The sequence below is a fragment of the Culex pipiens genome, chromosome 3 (genome assembly GCF_016801865.2).
Source record: "Culex pipiens pallens isolate TS chromosome 3, TS_CPP_V2, whole genome shotgun sequence".
NCBI classification, from domain to species: Eukaryota; Metazoa; Arthropoda; class Insecta; order Diptera; family Culicidae; genus Culex; species Culex pipiens.
The window spans coordinates 174395292-174415745 of record NC_068939.1 but is presented as its reverse complement, the minus strand read 5'-3'; the positions used below and the strand labels follow the sequence as shown (position 1 = coordinate 174415745).

The following is a 20454-nucleotide window of genomic DNA, read 5'->3' as shown; positions in this document are numbered from 1 at the left end:
ACGTCGACCAACCTGCGGGACTTCTGCAGCAATTTTGTCGACCACTTGTCGGGAATACTTTTTACCGGGTCCAACCGGTTCGCAGCTGTCATCAACATTGAACCGCAACTTTGATTCCCACATTGAAGGGGAGCAAGAGTTGGCGATGAAAAGGCGGGTTGAAATTCATTAGCGAACTAGACTCGACTTTTGGACGCAACTTTGTAAAATTCCTTCATAACATCTCGGAATAGTATTTTAAGTGACATTTGCAATAATCAGAACAATTCAACGTATAATTAGGTTAAAAATGTATTATTTTGTTCGTGTATAAACGTTCTTCAAAATATTCTGACCATGAATATTTTCGTTTCCAGAGATTTTTTAGGGCGCGGTGTTAAATTTAGTTGCTAATGCTGTAAATTACATTTACAATCGTTGAAATAATTTTTTATTCGACATAATAATATTAAAAAAATTTGTCGCAGAATCCTAAAATTCCGAAAATTGAATAAAGGGAAAACCCAAAACAATAAACATTGAATTGTTTGGCCAAATAATATAGAACAGTTACACAAAATTGAAATTTTGATATCCCAAAATTAAAAAAAAAAATATGAAAAACTACAATGTAGTGATTTAATAATTCTGAAATAAATGTATTCAAAAATTAATTCCGAAAATCAAATATTTACAAGCGCAAAAAAAGATCTTAAAAAATAAGAAAATTATTAATTCGTAAATCTAGGGCTTTCAAAAATTATCCAAAACTCGATCCAAAACCCAACATAAAAATTCACTCTGGATAATCAGATCACGAAATTGTTATTTCTTTCAAAACTTGGGTCTTCACTCGAAAATATTTCGGTTTTTTAGAATTTAAGAATTTAAAAATTTAAGACTTTGAAACTTTAAAAATTTAAGAATATAAGAATTCAAGAATTTGAGAATTTAAGAATTTAAGAATTGAGGAATTTAAGAATTTAAGAATTTACGAATTTAAGAATTTTAGAATTTAAGAATTGTACAATTTTAGATTTTTAGAATTTGAGAATTTAAGAATTAAATAATGTTAGAATTGAAGAATTTTAATGTTATAGAATTTTAGAATTTTAAAATTTTAGTATTTTAGAATTTTAAAATTTTAAAATTTATGTATTTAAGAATTTTAGAATTTCAGAATTTAAGAGTTCAAGTATGTTTAGAATTTTAGGAATTTAAGAATATAAATAAAAATTTATATAAATGGTTAACTGCTCAACAAAAATGGGTTTTCTTTGATCTATTCATTCAATGAAGCAACGCTTTCGATTTGGTTTTATTTTTTATGTATTGTTTTTATCAGTGATGTTTTATAATTCTTTTAAAGCTTTCATATAAATATAGAGTACAGTCCTCGTTAATCTATAATAAATTTCATAAGTAGATAACAATTTTTACGTTAAAATTTCACCACTCCAATTCTCCGGGAATGTACTTGTCAATCAAACTCTGATAATACGGCCAAAGGGCCTCCAGGTCCGGAATCTTGGTGCACTTGGTGTACAAGTCGTACCGACTGAAATTTAGAAAACAATGTTATCACTTTCGAACAATTCAATATGATTTTGCCAAACTTACTTAAACATCAACACCCACTGCTTGGTGACCTCGTCCTTTTCGGTCGTCAGATGCGAGTAGTCCCCGCCCGAGTGCCACGGGTAAAACGAGTGGTACCGAATCATCTGGAGGGCCTGCTCCGGCAGGGTACTCTTATTGTGCACCAGCACTCGGTACAGGAACTCATCGTGGCCCCAGGACATCGTTAGCCCTGCCAGGCCGCACTTTGGCTTGTACATGCCGTTTTTGGTGCTGAAATTTGAAAATTTGCGTTAAAATTTACTTTAAAGAATAAGATGTCTCAACTCGACTCACTTATACTTTGGATTCGCCCCGTCGACGTTCTCGTCGAAGCTGTCCGCCCGGTACACGATGCTTTCGCCCCACTGGCAACCCACCGGAAACGTGTCCCCTACCACAGCCCACTGTGGCTCGCCGTAAAACGCCATAACCTTGCCCAGGTCGTGAATCAGCCCGGTCAGGTGCAGCCAGTCCAGCTCGGGATGTTCCTCGCGGGCTCGTTCGGCCGTTTGAAAAGCGTGCACGATGTTTGGCAGGTCCAAATCCGGGTCCGATTCGTCCACCAGGTCGTTGAGCTTTTCCAACGCCTCGCGAATGTTGGCCTTAAAGTGATCGAACTTGAGCCAGTCCTGGTGGCGACCTGCAAGTACGCAGAAGGAGGTTTTGTTTTGGTAAACACGTAGTACGCATCGAATCAGTGATAAGAATCCTTCCAGGTGGCGTTATCGCAAGTATCGCGCATCGAAGGTCACAATTGTTGACCTAGATGTGTGGGAACTAGAGGCGTAATTGAAAGTTCAGGTTTGTTTGCGTTTGTAATTGAATCAATCACGTGTTCGGAAACGCGTCCCTCGATCGTGACACCTTTGTTGATTTCCGATCATGCCCCGTTTTGAATGAAGCTGCAGCTTGGAATGAGTTTGCGAATCCAACCTGCATCATTCGCCGTTATCAGCAATAGATTAGTTAGTTTTGACAAGCGCGCGAGATAATCCCGTACAACGTGATAAACAAAAGTTCAAAACAACCCATTAGGGGGGTCATTACCAACGTCAGACGCAATCGATCCGGCAGATCTACGCCGGACAACAACGGGCGGGGAAAATTCTACGATTTCATACCTTGCACGAACTCGACCGTTTGATTGGTGTGCATCAGTTTGTACGTTCTGCGGACCCGTTCCTTCAGTGGGTCGGTGTCATCGACGGTGTAGTCTCGGAATTTGCCCACTTCCTTATCGGTGAAGGACTTTTCCGGTCGCAACAGCTCGGACACATCGAGGATGGTTGGATGCTGGAAGTTAGTACACAAATAAGTATGTTTGAGTCATGATTAGCAAGTTTAGCTTAAATAAAGATTCCGGAATGTTTGGTACGGTATGTCCACGCATCCTTCCTCCCCTGTAGATTCTGTGATGTGATTCGATTTTTTTAATTGAAAATTCTTACTTGGATTGCAACTATCTGGATGACCAACTTTCAGAATTGTACGAAGCTTACTAAATGTTTCTACACATTTGAGTTAAATCTCAAAAATATAAATCATTGAAAATGTAAAAAAAAATAATTATTGAAAATTAAGAGCATTGTCACGTTGTATTCGAATTCCTAATAAATAAAATCATACACTCAACAAAATGTTTTGCACAGGGAATGGATCTTCTCCATATCTAACTGACAATTTGGTAATAAATCCATCTTAAACGTTCTTCCTCATATAACACCAATTACACAAAAAGGTCACTTGAAAAACTTGTCCCAGAAACTGACCTCTTCTACGATAATCCTCATGTTGATAGGTTTTCAGCAATCACTTTCACTAGAACTCAACTTGATTTTTTTTATTCTGAATTCTCAGCACTTTAAGTTTGAGCAAAGTTCCTCTTGAACTTGTTAAATCGAACTGAACGTATTAAACTGACTACCGTCTTGCTTTTATACCGAATGGTGGTGATTATGAGAGAGAGAAGAAGATTCCTTACGCTCTCTTAAACCTAATCTAAGTGGCTTAATCCTGGTAGATAGGGAGTGCAACGTTTTTTACGACTATTTACATACTCCAAGTTGGCGTCTGTACGAGCCACGTGTCAGTAGTCAATAGTGTCAATTGACAAAAAAAACAAATCCATTACAAAAGACTGGAAGAAACGTGTTTCCACAGACTTGACCTTCACTCGTAAAATGATTGCAAGTTGACCTGTTTTTCTGAAATTAGAACGAGTGCTAAATCTGTTTATCTTCGTCACTCGTATCAACCTGCGAGCTTTAATGGAGAAATTGAGATCCAAATTGACGACACTCCAGTGTCGCGCTTGAAACAAATACGCTGAAAATAGCTTCATATTTAAATTTATGTTGCGAAATTCGCACGGAAAATCCCAAACCTGCAAATCATTGCCATAATTTTAACGATGCTCGAAAATGCTAATTAGCAAACAATTAATGTCCCATTAACACACAATCTTCGCTGCAAGCCAAGAAGCCGGGTGATTAAGCATAGACCCACTTTAAACCGGCAATTATCACCCGGGAAAAAGGTCACGAACTCCCGGACTTGGCTGATATTTCGTGTTACATGTATGTACAATTCAATCCTGTGTGGTGATTAATGAGCGGCGCGACGATCTGCATGATTTTTATTTCAGTGTGATTTATGCAATACTCCCGGATGGAAGTATTCGACGCCGTTATCAGGACGCGTGCTGGAACGCTTTTTTTCTGACAGCACGAGATTTTCGGTTGAACTCGTTTATCAACACTGTGTTGCAATTAGGGAGATAGTTTTGACTGTTGAAGAAGGGGTAGAAGCATCAATGCATCAAAGTATTTGTCTTAAAATATATAAGTTTACCTATATACAATATTTGATGAAATATCAAAGCAAACTCTAAGTCGTCGACATTAGCCTACACACAAAAAAATATTTCCGAATGTTACATCATTTATGATGTAACACTTTTGCACATCATGAAACATTTAAATTTAAATGCAATTTCATGTAAATTTGCAACAAATTATACGTAAAAACATGATTTTACGTGTGATTCAACCGTTTACGTCGAATCTCAAGTTCACATCAACTGAGTTTACATGTGATTCATTTTATCCGTGTCGAGTAAATTCACATTTTTTTTTCTGTGTAAATTTATTTAATATAATTTCAAATTTAAAATTGCTTGATGATTACGAATCAAATCCTGAACAAAACATTTTATTTTCTTACTTTTAAATTCGAATTCTGCATCAACACCATTTTGGCCGCCATCTTGGATTTAAAAATTCTAAATAGTTTTAGAGTAGTTAAGGCACAGACAAACAGACATGAAAGTCGAGGTCACTAACTTGTCCCAAAAATGTAACGGTCATTTTTCAAAAATCATACACTGAGCAAAACTCACACAGCGCATCGAAGTGTTTCGCACATGATCTGACCCTGCAGTACAGAGCACTCAAATATCAATCGCAAAACACTCGAAATTGTGGTATTTAGCCATCAAATAATTTCAATAGCCAAACACTTGAATTTTAAATTGTGTTGAAAAATAATAGTACGCACAAGCGATATACAGGTTCTCGCTTGCTAGTCGTGCACGCTACCACTGCGCCGGCCGGCCAGTTGAAAACGGGAGAGTTTTTTGTGCTACTTGTTCTAGCCTCGGCCCTAGCCATCGATCAAAGTCGCGCTAAAATCAATCAGTGAAACACATTATATTCATGTGGAAAATCACGTTGACTTTGAATAGTGCTCGTTTTGTGTAGATCTTAAGATCAATTTCAAGTGTTTTCCTCATCACTTTGAATAGTTCAAGACAGTGGGACAAATTTATGAGCAAAACACTTGAAAAGCTTGAGCCACCTGAATGACAATAACGTGTCAAAAAATACCAAAAAGTTAATCGCCCAAACACTTGCATTTGATAGTGATTTGGATTGATGTTGAAACACAAACCAATTAGATCTATGATGTGGCTTTATTCAATCATTCATGTGTTTGGGCACTTGAATAAAAAGTGTGGCGTATTCTCAGTGTACAGCATGGTTTATGCTTTCCGGATTCACCGCCAGAGGCGCCTTTGTGCTCAGCGGCCAGCGCTTGTTTTTCAAATGACAGCTTTGAGCTATCTTTCTGTTTTGTTTTGGTTTGGCAGAAAACACGTGGAGCATTTTTTCGAAAATCTTCGGATCAAATTCGTTTTTCATGTGACCTCGCGTCGGATCGATGTTTTCTTCTGCTGAATTAACAGAACCGCGAGGTGATTACGCACGGCCGCTTTCAGAATCTATTGATCCGGTGGAATAGGCTACGCTTGTGGCTATGAAGATGGTAGATCCTTGAATAACCGGTGCAAAAAGGGCAAGTTCCCTTCCCCCCCTCTCCTCCTCCAGCTACACAGCCTCGTTCTTCTTGGCGCGTTTGTTGTCACGTTAAAATTAACGTGGTGGAAGATTCCACGGTGCGTAGAGTGGCCAATGCCTTGTGCAGGCGCCCAACGGAATTTTCTAGCTGCTAGGTTAGCTAGGCCATCTAAAACAGACAACTGGGGTCTTCCATCACCAACCTACCCTGAGTCATCGTATTTTATCTAGGAACAGTAGACGGAAGAAACAAACTGACCCTGGAGCCACGATTCTCCATCGGGCGTCTGAATGGGTTAATTCCGTCGAAACGGAACGTCTATTTTCTTTCTTGTACCTTCTGACATCCTAGAACCGGCGGCAGCGCCGAGTGCTTTGCCCACTTGATTACATCCTGAGCACTGCGGTGAGGGAGGGTCGTCACCGCTGTTGTCTCCACAATGGAGCATATTTCGTTGAGCAAAAGACCGCATCCCCAAAAGATGGAATCGCCAACATTGCAGCCGCCTTGAGCGATCGAGTAACGGCAGGAGGATATTCCGGCGAAATGATCACATTTTTTCTCTTAGCCGGCAACGGCTCATTTTCAATGTTTTGTTTTGGTTTGCCTTTTGGTGCAATTCTGCATAGGTTGACATACACACATACGCATGCCCTAATGTCATTCAGGAAGAGGAGATTCTAGGAATCGTAGATAGGTGTCGTTAGTGAGCAAGCAAAATTCAAATTCAAATTGGTCCCACTTTTTGAACAAAAATGTGTTCTAAGTTTCATGTCTGTTTGTCTGTGGTTAAGGTTTCATACCAGTGTAAGGTATGCACTTCGGAAGAAACCGGTCAAGAAAAATTTCAAATGGGCAGCAGCGGTAGCGAAAGCAAGCCAGAGAGGGTGAAGAAAAGCCCCAAGAAAACGTTCCCTCTCTTTTGTCTGGCCGTTCGTTAAGCGGTGTATGCACTTCGGAAGGAATCGGTCAAGAAAAATTTCAAATGGGCAGCGGCGGCAGTGAAAGCAAGCCAGAGAGGGTGAAGAAAAGCCCCAAGAAATCGTTCCCTCTCCTTTGTTCTGCTGTTCGTAAAGCCATTTCTTGGCCCCTTTCCTTCCGATCAGCGTACTAGCCTTTAAGCTGTTTCTTGACCCCCTTTCTTTCGAAGGGCATACCGGCCCTAAAGCTCGATAATTAAAAATAAGGCAGCGATCAATTTTTTTTTCGTGATTCTATTGAAGTGAAATTTTACGAGGTCTTCGGGTACCGTAATCTGGGGTAAATCGAGACTATGTATACATGTACACATTTCCCAATTCGTCCCATGTGTCCCGATTGACCCCAGTTTACGGTAATCGAGTCTGGACCGTATACTTAAATTAGCTTTTATAACAAAGAGTTTAACTATTTTTCTCGAGAGAAAAAAAAAGTTTTTAGTTCTCGAAATCTTTAATTCTTCAGGTCTAAAATTTTTCATTCTGAGAACTTTAAATCCTCAAAAAAATATAAAATTTTTAATTCGAAGATTCTTAAATTTTCAATAATTTTTTGCCATAATATAATCTAAATAATAAAGCAGATAAATTGGGTCTTTAAACTTAAAAAAAATCGTGGTTCGATTATCTCGCGTGAAATTTTGGCTAGAACTTGGGATAATCGAGTAAGAATCGAATTTATTTTTTTTAAATCCGTAGATTTTAAAATTTTTAATTTATTAATTTTATTTTTTTTAATGTTTAAATACTGAATTTATGAGTTGTTGAGTTTTTTTTTCGTAAATTTGTTGATACTAGAGTTTTTTGAATATTAAATTTTTTGATTTCAATATTTCAAACTCTTCGGATTTTTAAAATTCTAGATTAAATTTTCAAAACAACCTATCCGTCATAAGTTTCCTGTGCAATTCTAAAATTCTTGATTTTTTGTATATTTTCTAAAATATATTTTTTTATTTATTTTAATTTACAATAACCAAATTAATAATAGTTAAGATTAAAAATAACAAATATTTTCTAATCATAAATTTATATTAATTTGGTCAATTCTTAATTTCATATTTTAGAATTTGAATTATTTAAATGATTTTTTTGGCTTAAATTTGTGAATTTTATAATGTTTTACATTTTCTACCTTAATTGGGTCCTAAAGCTCTTTGTAAATGTTTATGTACAACGGTAAAGAAAACACGGTTTAAAACAATTTCTGATTACTTTTTTTCATTTTATGCAAAAAAAATAACAAGGCAGCATTTTTTTCAATGGATCAACTATGGTCCCCTTGGAACGAGCTGTCAAGTAGGACCTTTTCTGTCAAAAAAGGCCGCGAATGTATTTTTTTCAAAATTGATTTAAAAATCTATTTTAAATCCTCTGCGGTCGTACAAACCCAGTCAAATCAATCCGAATTCTGAAACGGAATCTAATTAGAATCGTACAAAAAATCCGTTTCAAACGCAACTACCGGTTCGAACACGGAACCGATTGTTGCGTTTGAAACGGAATTTGTATCCGATTCTAATTAGATTCCGTTTCAGAATTCGGATTGAGTTAACTGGGAAGGGTCATTGTACATACTTAGAAAAATTATAAATTTCTGTTTTTTTATTTCTTTTGCTAGAAAATTAAAAATTTCTAAATTCGACGCCAACATTTCAAAAAGCATCATGTACAAACCATGCATTTTGAGAAAAACGCATTTGAATGTTGAGCATCCATTTTCAATTCCCATTTTAATATAAAAGCCAAATAAGATGTTCTAATAATAACAAACGATGAAAAACGTTGCTTCCATTGATACCAGATCATCCAAATTCAATAAAACATTATTTCCGTCGTTTTATTTAAGAAAAACAAACATAACTCCTTTTGAAATAACCAACGTCTATATCACCCTGCTGGCATTGAAGGGAGCGCTTTGTTATGATTCGTTTTTCTTCGCCGAATGTACATGGCGCTTTGTTCATGATGTTTTGTTTTCGTCACGAGGTTTATGTAGTCTTTTGTTTGACAGGTTGACAGGGCTATATAAACAGGGACTGCTGATGGCAGAGATTTTGTTTATGTTACTTTATTTAAAATCATGATTAAACAGACTTTACTGAAGTCACTTTTGCTCATTTTTGGTGGAAAGGTAGCTTATAAGGCGTACTTTTAGAATATGCAATAACCCAGAAAGTGTCAAAATGTACATGATGCCTTTTGAAATGTTACCGTCGAATTCATATTGTTTAATCACAAACTTATTTTTTTTATTGTGAGTATCCCGACTTTTTATTATTTGATTCCTTGTATTTTTGAATTTTTAAATTTTAGACTTTCTGTATTTTCTATTGTTTTTGTTTCGGAGGTTTAAATTTTTTGAGAATCTGCTGTATTTTATTTTTTTTATTTTTTTTTACACAAAATTACATGATAATTCCGTAGTTAAAGTTCAATAGGGCGAATCTGCGATTGTAAACAAGCAGTCTATCCCTTTTGCTCAAGTGACATCAAGTAAGAGGGGGATAGACTGTTGGTTTACAATCGCAGACTCTATTGAACTGTTACTACGAATTTGTTATGACTTTTCCCTCTGTTTTGCTTCGTTCTGAGCAAAAAACAAAATCCGTCCTTTTAATTTTCGGCTTTTCAAGATTCTGCATTTTAAGAATTGGTGTTATAAGGCAATCCCGGATTTTCATTATTATTATGTTCAATACAAATTTATTTGAATGTAAAAAAGCTCCGCGCGAAGAAATTAGGTATTACACTTTTTGTGTAATCGTAGTCGAACTTAACAAAATCGTATGAAAAAGTAAGATTTTCAGTTACAGTGTTGCAGAAATTTTTTTTAATAAATATTCTATAAAATGATTCTAGCAGAATTTCAGCACACGTTCGTTAATTTTCCTGACTGGGTACTGCCCTATCACAACCGGCCCAAATTCACCACACGGGACACCGAACCGGTTCATGTTTTTTTTGGGTAAACACGCGGACCCGGCCTGCCCCGCGAAACGTCAAAAAAGGTAAATAAACGTGTGCGTGTTTATCAAAATCAAAATTTGTCCGTGAAACCGCACGTGTCGCGTGAAATTCGTAGTTTTTTGGTGTAATTAATTCAAATCGATGGTAATCAACGACCGCGCCATGTCCGACGACGAAGCGATCAACGAGCCCGCGCACCGCAAGCTGCTGGCCGGAATAAACAGTCTGGTGCGGACGCAGGATGTTTCGAAGGCAACGCGCACCGAACCGAGCGCCGTCCGGTCGGAGTTTAATCTGTTTAAGCGGAACGTTTCGGATGGGGGCGAGCGGAAGGGGGCCCAGAAGGTGCACGTAAAAGATTTGCTGGGGCTGCTGAAAAAGACGAACAAGACGGTGGATTTGGGGAAGGATTTGAGCGGTATCAAGAAGAGTGGGAAGCGGCTTTCGAAGCCGCTGGAAAAGCCGGTGGCGGATCGGATCGAGCGGGACACGCTTTATGGGAAGACGCAGAAGAAGTTGGATCTGTGGGAGCCGGTGGTGACGGCGAGCGATGTGGCGCCGCAGACGGTATTTCCGTTGCAGTACGGGAAGGTGGGCGTGGAGGAGAGGGCGCCGCAGAAGTTGTCCCAGTACCGGGTCAAGTCGGAGCTGATGGTGGCGATGGAGGAGCTGGACGCCAAGTATCGGCAGGGGGAGGGGTCGGAAGAGGATGGGGAGCTGGAGCAGGACCAGTATAAGCTTACGCTGGAGGAATTGAGGGAGAAGCGGAAGGAAGCGGCGCTGCAGCGCATCCGGGAGTCGTACAAGATTGCGAAAGGTCGTCGGTTGAACAAGATTAAGAGTAAAAAGTTTCACAAGCTGATGAAGCGAGATAAAATCCGCGAGCAGATTAAACAGTTTGAGGAGCTGCAGAAGACGGATCCGGAAGCTGCGCTGAAACAGCTGGAGTTGATTGAGCGGCAGCGGTTCCAGGAGCGCGCGACCCTGCGGCATAAAAATACCGGTTCGTGGGCTAAGAATATGCAGATTCGTGCAAAATATGATATGAACGTGCGCCAGGAACTGGCCGAGCAGTTGTCCATTGGGAAGGAGTTGATGGCGAAGAAGTTGGCGCGGGATGATGACGAGGAATCGTCGGAATCTGGGGAGGAAGAGGTGGTGTTGGAGGAGAAGAACGGGAATCCATGGATGGGACGGAGAAAGCCGGGAGAGCATGAAGCGGAAGCGAATCGGGAGTTCACCAGCGGTTATCGAAAGTACTGGGAGGAGAGGAATCAGACACAGAAAACAAAGGAGCAATTGGAAGAAGCGTCTGAGAATGATGATGAAGAACAAGAGCAAGATTCCGACGCAGATGGTGACTCGGAAGACTCGGAGGAGGAACGAGAGCTGGCGGTTTTCAAAAAGAAGGTCAAAAAGTCCAAAGCCTTGGCCACCACCGGTTGGATCGAGGAAGATCAGGACGAATCGCCACCAGCTCGTCGAAAGCGCAAACAGCCAACCGTGGAGGACCTGTTCAACGACGCCGAGCAGCTGCTGCAGCAGCGGGTGTCGCAAAAGCTGGCCAAGATCCGCCAAAATATGGAAGCTCAACCTGCGAAGAAGTTCGAGAAGGGGCAGCGAGCTCAGAAAAAGCCATCTTCCGGTTTGGAGTTCAAGAAGAAGGCTTCGTTGGCAGATGCCGACGTAGAGTTGGATGAAGGCCTAACTGCGCAAGGTAGCAAGGCCAAGGCGGCCAAGATCATCCCACCATTGAATGGATTGGACGTACCCCCTGCCTCTTCCACTCACAAGGAGGAAACCATCAACACGAAGGCGTTCGTGCAGGTCAAACCGAAGCACCTGCTAAACGCCATCCCCGACCTGACCACCGCCGGCGACCTGTCCGAAGACGAAGAAGACGACCCGGAGCTAGCGAAACGACTCACGATCGCCGAGGCGTTCGCCGACGACGACATCGTCGCCGACTTCGAGCAGGACAAGGCAAAGGAACGCGAACGTAACGCACCCCAGCAGGTGGACACCTCCCTGCCCGGATGGGGCTCCTGGGGAGGCGCAGGCATCAAGCAGAAAACGCGCCGAAAGATGTTCAAGAAGATCCCGGTCCTCCCCCGCAAGGACGACAACCGCGAGAAGGTCATCATCAACGAGGACGCCGTCGTCAGCAAGAAGCTCTCGAGCCACCTGGTCAACGAGTTGCCGTTCCCGTTCACGAGCGTGCGCGACTACGAGGCGAGCCTGAGGGCGCCGCTCGGCAGGACGTTCGTGCCGGAGACGGCACACGCGACGCTGGTCGAGCCGGCGGTGGTGACCAAGATGGGTGCCGTCATCGAGCCGATGAAGAAGGAGCTGCTGCTGCAGGCCGATCCCGCCAAGAGCTTCCGGGTCGGTGGCAAGCAGTTCAACAAAGCCGTGCGCAAGTACGAGGAGTTTCTGGAGACGAAGGAGACGCTGTGAGGGGGTGGGTGGGGGTGAAGTTGTGTTGAATGTTTGAATAATAAATTTATTAGCGGTAATAATTTAATGATGTTATTTATTTTTGAAGATACTCCTTTGCCTACATATGTTGGCAAGCTACAGAGCTTTTACAGTTATGGCAGGTTACCGTATTTATTTTCATAACCCTCTACCACCTATTTCTAAAATTAATGGCATGAGCGTTTGTAAAAATAGTCTTTGGATTTAAAGAAATTATTTGTAATTTTAAAAATTCTTTGAGCAGTACAACGAATTGTACAGTTAATCACAATAAAATCTTAGGTTGTTTGTGTTTGTTCATAAATACTAGTTTGTATCAAAGTGGTTAGACAGCCTATGTGACAACCAGTTTGAGTGAAAGCAATTTACCTTCTACAATCCAACCCCGCCTCTAAAAATTTACCAAAAACCGATTATACCGCAAGCTGTTGATCATTTAAAAGCATTGAAAAGAAATTGGATTGGAGGGGGGGTTGGAGGTTTCGGAAAATTTCGACTTAAAAATGCTTTAGCTCAAAAATAGTGCATTTTACAAAAGTAGTTTTTGATTTTAAATTCAGTTTAACATCCCGCCCGTGTGGATCAATCGGACCGTGCACTGGACTCACAATCCAGAGGTCGCCGGTTCGAATCCCACGGCGGGCGCTCTAAAATTCTTTGTGTAAATATGGGTATTCGGCGCCGTCGCTCCGTGCCATACTTTCATACACTTAGGAGCCCAGGGCGGCGAAGTCCTTGTAGATAAAAAGGAAGACACTAGTGGTTGGTACTAGCAATGGTGGCCGACAGCTATAAAGTCAACTTCGCTTTTTTTAACATCTTATTTTCGATACATTCCAAAAATCAAACAATTCGAAAAACATGACGTCCGTCATACCCTTAGCTCAAAAATTACACTTTTTGTGCACTAAAATATCATTTTTGTGATAAAAGATTATTGAAAAAAAAACTTGGCATTTTTTCCGTGTACCTATTTTTCCGACTAGATGTTATTATCACCTACAACTTTGTCGAAGATACCAAATCGATCAAAAAATCCCTTCTTAAGATACAGATTTGTATAATTTTCAAAATTTTCACGACATACGAATTTTCGAAAAACTCAAATTTAATGTTTTTGCAATAATTTGTTTTTTTTATAATAGTAGTTTTTTAAAATAATTTGGTCTGAACTATGAACTTATCATTTGTAGACCTTTTAAAAGTATTTTTTTTAAAGACCGGATTTTTTTTAGCATTGAAAATCGGACCAATAATTTCCGTTGAAAATTTCAGGCATTTATAAAAAAAACCTCATTTTCATCGATTCGAATTATATGTCAGAGAGAAAATTGTAGAAAATTTTCTCAGCAAATTAATTTCAGGTGTGCTTTTCTATCCAAAAGTATTTTCAAAATTAAAAAAAAAAACTAAAATAAATCCAAAATTTATAAATATCAAATGGTAGCAAAGCTTTGAAAACGGTACATTTTATCAACAAAATTGTGGAGTAAATTTGATTGCAAATTTGATTTTAGTTGAAAAAATATTTTTTAATATTATTTTTTGTACAGGTTTTCGATATTTTCCAAAAAACATATCTCTTAAACCAGAATTGCGACATCACGCACTACGGCTCAGAAGATGTCTTATTTAGTCCCCTAAAACATAACAAAGTTAAAAAAAATACAAATACGTATTTTGGGAATTTAACTTTAAGTATAATAAAAAAAGCTGATTTTTCCGTGTACCTATTTTTTCTGAAAAAAATCCTAATCATAACCTACAACTTTGCCGAAGACACCAAATCGATCAGAAAATCCCATTCATTTACTGCAGTTCTACGCATAATTGTCCCATGTCAGTTTTGGACGATTTTGACTTTATGACATTTTTAAGTTTAGTTTGATGTGTACTTTAAGAAAAAGACAAAAAATCTGGTACTTTGTTCGGAAACTCATTAAAAACAACACCAAGTCTGTTTGTCCCATCGTTAAACTTCTACGCATAATTGTCCCACCAAGTATTTTCTTACAGGGAATCATTAGTTTTACTAAGCATTATGTCTTTTTAACCTGTTGTATAGCAAGAGAAACACAACTAAGGGTGATAAACTGCTAACTGGGGCGATTAGGGACACATAGGGCGAATAGGAACCCACGGGACAATTATGCGTAGAAACACAGAAATCGGTCGAAAAATTTCAATCGCGTTTTTCTCAGTTGCACTCTTTTGAACATGGGACAATTATGCGTAGAACGGCAGTTTACTATCCCAAAATTGTACGAAGACTTGTTTGAAAAAACGAATGATGCAAAATCGCTTCTTTTGACATTTTGCATGGCCAAATTTCATCCAAATCTAAAAATGAAAATTTAAAAATCGCGAAAAAAAAATGCGAAATCGTAGAAAACTACTTATATCGTCATCTGGGGCGAATTGGGACAGCAGTTTAAGCAATGTTGTAGCCTAATATTTTAGTTTTTTGACATGGTTTCGGTTAGACCAGATCCAGAGCAACATAATGTATTCAATGATTCACAAATTTTAAGCTTTTAATTGCTTTAAAACGTGCTGTCCCTATTCAGACTATAGTTTCGATTCGGCCCAGTTGACGGTACTCAACATTTCCACAAAACTAAGAATTTTCGGAAAAATAATGAAATTTGATCTTTTTGTTATGTGGGTATTTAATTTTCTGGAATTCCTCGATGATTTCGATAGTATAAGCATTTTTTTTTAAATGCTCATGATTTGCACAAGGCATTTTCGAAAAATAGTTAAAATTGATGTATTTGTACAATAGGTTTGATAGAAAAGCATACTATCTTCAAGGAAAAAAAAAAACAAATTTCCGTTTTGGAGCAATTCTCTACGAAACCGGTTTTTTTTTCTTTAATTTAAATTTTTAAATTTTTTAATCCGGCTGAAACTTTTTTGGTACCTTTGGTATGCCCAAGGAATCCATTTTGTCCATATAATTTTCCATACAAATTTGGCAGCTGTCCATACAAAAATGATTTATGAAAATTCAAAAATCTGTATCTTTGGAAGGAATTTTTTGATCGATTTGGTGTCTTCGGCAAAGTTGTAGGTAATCAAAATTTTGGTGATTTTTAATTTCTTTTTTTGCCACTAAAACTTGAATTGCAAAAAATCGAAATATTGGTCGCAAAAGTTTTTCAACTTCATTTTCCGATGTAAAATCAAATTTGCAATCAAAAAGTACCTTAGTGAAATTTTGATAAAGTGCACCGTTTTCAAATTATAGCCATTTTCAGGTAACTTTTTTAAAAATAGTCGCAGTTATTAATCTTTAAAAAAGTGCCCATGTTTGCCCACTTTGGGAAAAAAATATTTTTGAGCTGTGAAAATTCCATATATTTTGCATTCTTGAACTTTGTTGATACGACCTTTAGTTGCTGAGATATTGCCATGCAAAGATTTAAAAACAGGAAAATTGATGTTTTCTAAGTCTAACCCAACGACCCAACATTTTCTAATGTCGATATCTCAGCGGTCCGATTTACAATGTTAAAATATGAAACATTCGTGAAATTTGTTGATCTTTTCGAAAAAAATATTTTCAATTTTTTTAAATCAAGGCTAACATTTCAAAAGAGCCACACTTTAAATATTACGCCCTTTTGAAATGTTATTCTTGTTTTAAAAGAATTTAAAATATTGTTTTCGAAAAGATCGGAAAATTTCACGGCTCTTTGTGACTAACGGTATCTTTGTGAAAATTGTCGATCCTTGAGTACTTTGGTGAGAGTTTTGTGAAAATTGTTGAGTAGGTACTTTCAAAAATAAAAAATGCTTTTCGAAGATTTGATTTTCATATTGCAAAAACGTCAATTTTGAGTACCGTGAACTGGGGCGAATCGGGACTACAGTCTGAATAGGGACAGCATATTTTAGAGCACTTTAAAGCTTCAAATTTTGGAATGAATGAACACATTCTGTCGCTCTGAATCTGGTTTAACCGAAACCATTTCAAAAACTGCTGTCCGAATTCGGCCCATGTGTCCCAATTCGCCCCAGATGACGGTATGTTTTTTTTTTCAAAAATACGTAGATTTGAGAAAAGTACGTATTTGTGGGGAAAAATCCTCTTAATCTAAATTGCAATGGATAGCTGACATCATTCCGATTCCAAAAATCTATATTTTTAAAGTTTAAATGAGTTTTTGAATAAAGTTACACTGACCAACAAAATTTGTGCGCAGGCTCAACTCGAGGGGAAGCATAAAACATGGGGTCCCCAGAAACACGTGCACTTTGAATTTTTCAAAATAATTTGGATATGGCCAAACGATTTTTCTCCTAAGTTTGTATGGAGAATTAGGGCGGTTTGCTACTTGCATTCTTGCATGTTATTGCTGGGTTGTGTGCAATTGCGACAAATTGCCCTAATTCTCCATACAAACTTTGGAGAATAACCATTTGCACCCGGTCTAATTATAAAAAAAACAACTTTCGTTGGTCAGTATTATCGGTAAGGCTACCAACACCTGCTGGGCAAAAATCTTAGCCGATAAGGCTCCTTGGTATAACAAAAATTGTTTAGGAATTGTTCAGTTAAATTATATTGAAAGGGTAAAAAATACTACCCAAAATTAAAAATGTATGGGTCATTCCAGGTTAATTTTTGGAGTCGACCTTCACCGATTTGGACCAAACTCGAAGGGAACGTTCATCTATCGATAGTTATCAGCTAAGTTGCATTTTATAGAAAATTGTCCAAGGAATTCGATAAAAATAAAATTTTAACCCTTAAATGCCCCCTAATATTATATTTTAATGTTTTTAGTTTTAAGTTTCAGTTTTGACCCATTCCTTATATCTTAAATTTTTTATTTTATCGCCGTCGTGTTCCCCGGACAATTTTACATAATAATCAATGTAAATATCAAACTTAAATGAACTATTGGCGAGAAACAGCGATTTTACTGAAAAAAGTTTGATTACTCTGTCACTCTGTCGCAGCACTCGGAAGTACATGGTGTACTTTTCAACAAAAAGGATGGAATCCCGCATAGTTCGGTTTTTCTATGTGAGAAACTTATTTCGGATTGGAATTCATAGGACATACATGATGAAAAATAAAGAAATATTATTTATCTTAGTTGTGAGCATATTGAATAATTGAATTTTTTTTAAATGTTGGCATGAAAACACGATTTTTCCTCACATTTTTAAGATTACCCTTCTCTTCAACGTGTTTTTGCATATGGCCCCATAACCACAGCGTCAAACAAAGCGTCAAATTAAATTATTCAGCACTCTTGTCTGCCGATATCTCCTCAATTAATCATCCCTGTTCGGCTAAACATTGTTCACACCCACTCGGCAGTGAGCGGCGCTGCCTAGGATATGCTGTGAGACGTGCCTCGAGCGCACTCAATTTCGACAGGACAGCATATTACCGGTTGCGTACCTACAACCGTAATGATGTGTCGGCAGCCAAGTGCCCATCAGCCCACCTCCCAGCTAGTATAGTGCTTAACCTGGTTCATATTCTCGAAGCCAGGCCAAACTCGTTGCCTGTTGCGTGTTGCTCTACTAATGAGCTGCATCAGCAAAAACCCTGATGTCCTGTATGTTTGGCCTTTTGTGCTGTTCGCATCCTGTTTGCAAAACCATGCCGCCTCCAGTCTCAATTATGTGCAAACGGTAAGCGAAACTACCGTGGTTGGGAGTAAATTTGTATTCAAACGATTCTTGTATTGCCAATTTCATGATTCTACCAAAGCTACAACAATCTACTATGTTTCAAAAGACTTGGTCTGCTACAACCACCGGAAGGTCTCTCATTATTATGCTGCTGATACCAGTTGCTTCCTTCCACAACCTGTGCAAATAAACGCACAATTTTGCCGCCACCACGTGGACACTCGAATCACTCGGGGATAGATATACATTTTGACACTTGCGCGTGTGCTCACTCATGAATACTTAAAGAAACAAAGTGCTGAAGGTGTTAGCCTTGTTCTCGTTAGCCCGATTGACACTAATGGGTGGATTTATTTGATAGGAAATATTATACTGAAATAACAGTTCCTTTGTGCTCTTGAGTTTATTTCATAAAAGGCTTTTAACTTTAAGTCCTTGATTAAAACTTTTTTAAACGTAAACTAGATTTTTGTTACAGACATTTTAGTATCTTCAAAACTACGGGAACTATCGATATAATTTTTGATTCATTCCTTAAAGTAATGTCTACAAAATTATTAACAACAAAGTTTGTCTATTGTTACAATCACGATTGGGTCCGTAAATTAGACAGTTTTGGAATAAGAGGACTGCTATGCACCCTCGAATATTTGAGGGTCATTCTCAAATGACGAAACGGTTGAGCAATTCTCTACGTAATCGGTCTTTTTTCCTAATTTTAATTTTTGTATGTTTTAATCCGGCTGAAACTTTTTTGGTGCCTTCGGTATGCCCAAAGAAGCCATTTTGCATCATTAGTTCGTTCATATAATTTTCCATACAAATTTGGCAGCTGGCCATACAAAAATGATGTATGAAAATTCAAAAATCGGTATCTTTTGAAGGAATTTTTTGATCGATTTGGTGTCTTCGGCAAAGTTGTAGGTATGGATATAGACTACACTGAAAAAAAAATATGATGCACGTTAAAAATAATGTTGGTGATTTTTAATTTCACTTTTTGTCACTAAAACTTGATTTGCAAAAAACACTATTTTTAATATTTTTCATTTTCTGATATGTTTTAGGGGACATCAAATGCCAAATTTTCAGAAATTTCCAGAATGGGCAAACAATCTTTGACCGAGTTATGAATTTTTGAATCAATATTGATTTTTTCAAAAAAATTAAATGCTGGTCGCAAAAAATTTTCAACTTAATTTTTCCATATAAAATCGAATTTGCAATCAAAAAGTACTCAAGTGAAATTTTGATAAAGTGCGACGTTTTCAAGTTATAGCCATTTTTAAGGTTACTTTTTGAAAATAGTCGCAGGTATTTTTTTTTTCAATTAGTGCTCATGCTTGCCCACTTAAAAAAAAAAATATTTTTGAGTAGCTGAGAAAATTCTCTATAATTTGCATTTTTGAACTTTGTTGATATGTTGATTATGTTTTCTAAGTCTCACCCAAAAAACCCACCATTTTCTTATGTCGATATCTCAGCAACTAATGGTCCGATTTTCAATGTTAACATATGAAACATTCGTGAAATATTCCGATATTTTCGAAAAAATATATTTTTAATTTTTAAAATCAAGACTAACATTTCAAAATAGCCAAACATTCAAATTACACCCTTTTGAAATGTTAATCTTGATTCACGAATGTTTCATATTTTAACAATGGAAATCGGACCATTAGTTGCTGAGATATCGACATTAGAAAATGATAAGTTGTTTGGGTGAGACTTAGAAAACATCAATTTTCCTGTTTTAAAAACTTTGCATGGCAATATCTCAGCAACTAAGGAATGTATCAACAAAGTTCAAAAAAGCAGAGAGCGATTTTTTTCAGCTTTTCAAAAATATTTTTTTCAAGAGTGGGCAAACATGGGCACTAATTTAAAAAAATGAATAACTGCTACTATTTTCAAAAAAGTTACCTGAAAATGGCTATAACTTGAAAACGGTGCACTTTATCAAAATTTCACTGAAGTACTTTTTGATTGCAATTTCAGTATTACATCAAAAAATGAAGCTCAAACATTTTTGCGACCGGTATTTCGATTTTTTTGAAAAAATCAGTATTGATTCAAAAATTCATAACTCGGTCAAAGATTTTTTGCACATTCTGGAAATTTCTGAAAAGTTGGCATTTGATGTCCCCTAAAACATATCAGAAAATGAAAAAAATAAAAAATAGTGTTTTTTGCAAATCAAGTTTTAGTGACAAAAAGTTAAATTAAAAATCACCAACATTATTTTTACCGTGAATCATTTTTTTCAGTATAGTCCATATCCATACCTACAACTTTGCCGAAGACACCAAATCGATCAAAACATTCCTTCAAAAGATACAGATTTTTGAATTTTCATGTATCATTTTTGTATGGACAGCTGCCAAATTTGTATGGAAAATTATAAGGACAAACTAATGAT

At 37.6% G+C, this 20454-nt stretch overlaps 2 protein-coding genes across 2 annotated transcripts; one reads left to right on the top strand and one right to left on the bottom strand.

Moving 5' to 3' along the window:
* Positions 1-1279: 1279 nt before the first annotated feature.
* Positions 1280-3527, bottom strand: LOC120427918 (inositol oxygenase). The gene is made up of 5 exons (XM_039592856.2): positions 3369-3527; positions 2721-2892; positions 1894-2239; positions 1600-1830; positions 1280-1537 (listed from the first exon to the last, which is right to left on the bottom strand). The coding sequence occupies exons 1-5, from the start codon at positions 3387-3389 to the stop codon at positions 1429-1431; spliced, it is 879 nt and encodes a 292-aa protein (XP_039448790.1). The 5' UTR covers positions 3390-3527; the 3' UTR covers positions 1280-1428.
* A 6484-nt stretch (positions 3528-10011) lies between these two features.
* Positions 10012-12416, top strand: LOC120427916 (U3 small nucleolar RNA-associated protein 14 homolog A). Its single transcript, XM_039592854.2, has one exon. The coding sequence runs from the start codon at positions 10044-10046 to the stop codon at positions 12357-12359; it is 2316 nt and encodes a 771-aa protein (XP_039448788.1). The 5' UTR covers positions 10012-10043; the 3' UTR covers positions 12360-12416.
* Positions 12417-20454: the final 8038 nt, after the last annotated feature.

What these genes read in the sequence shown, in the direction of transcription:
- LOC120427918 (XM_039592856.2), bottom strand. Translation starts at nt 3,389, where the DNA reads ATGAGGATTATCGTAGAAGAG. An exon ending in TGAGGATTATCGTAGAAGAG is followed by an intron (nt 2,893 to 3,368) that starts GTCAGTTTCTGG and finishes ACTAACTTCCAG; the next exon opens with CATCCAACCATCCTCGATGT. An exon ending in CAGTGGGTGTTGATGTTTAA is followed by an intron (nt 1,538 to 1,599) that starts GTAAGTTTGGCA and finishes TCTAAATTTCAG; the next exon opens with TCGGTACGACTTGTACACCA.
- LOC120427916 (XM_039592854.2), top strand. Translation starts at nt 10,044, where the DNA reads ATGGTAATCAACGACCGCGCCATGTCCGACGACGAAGCGATCAACGAG.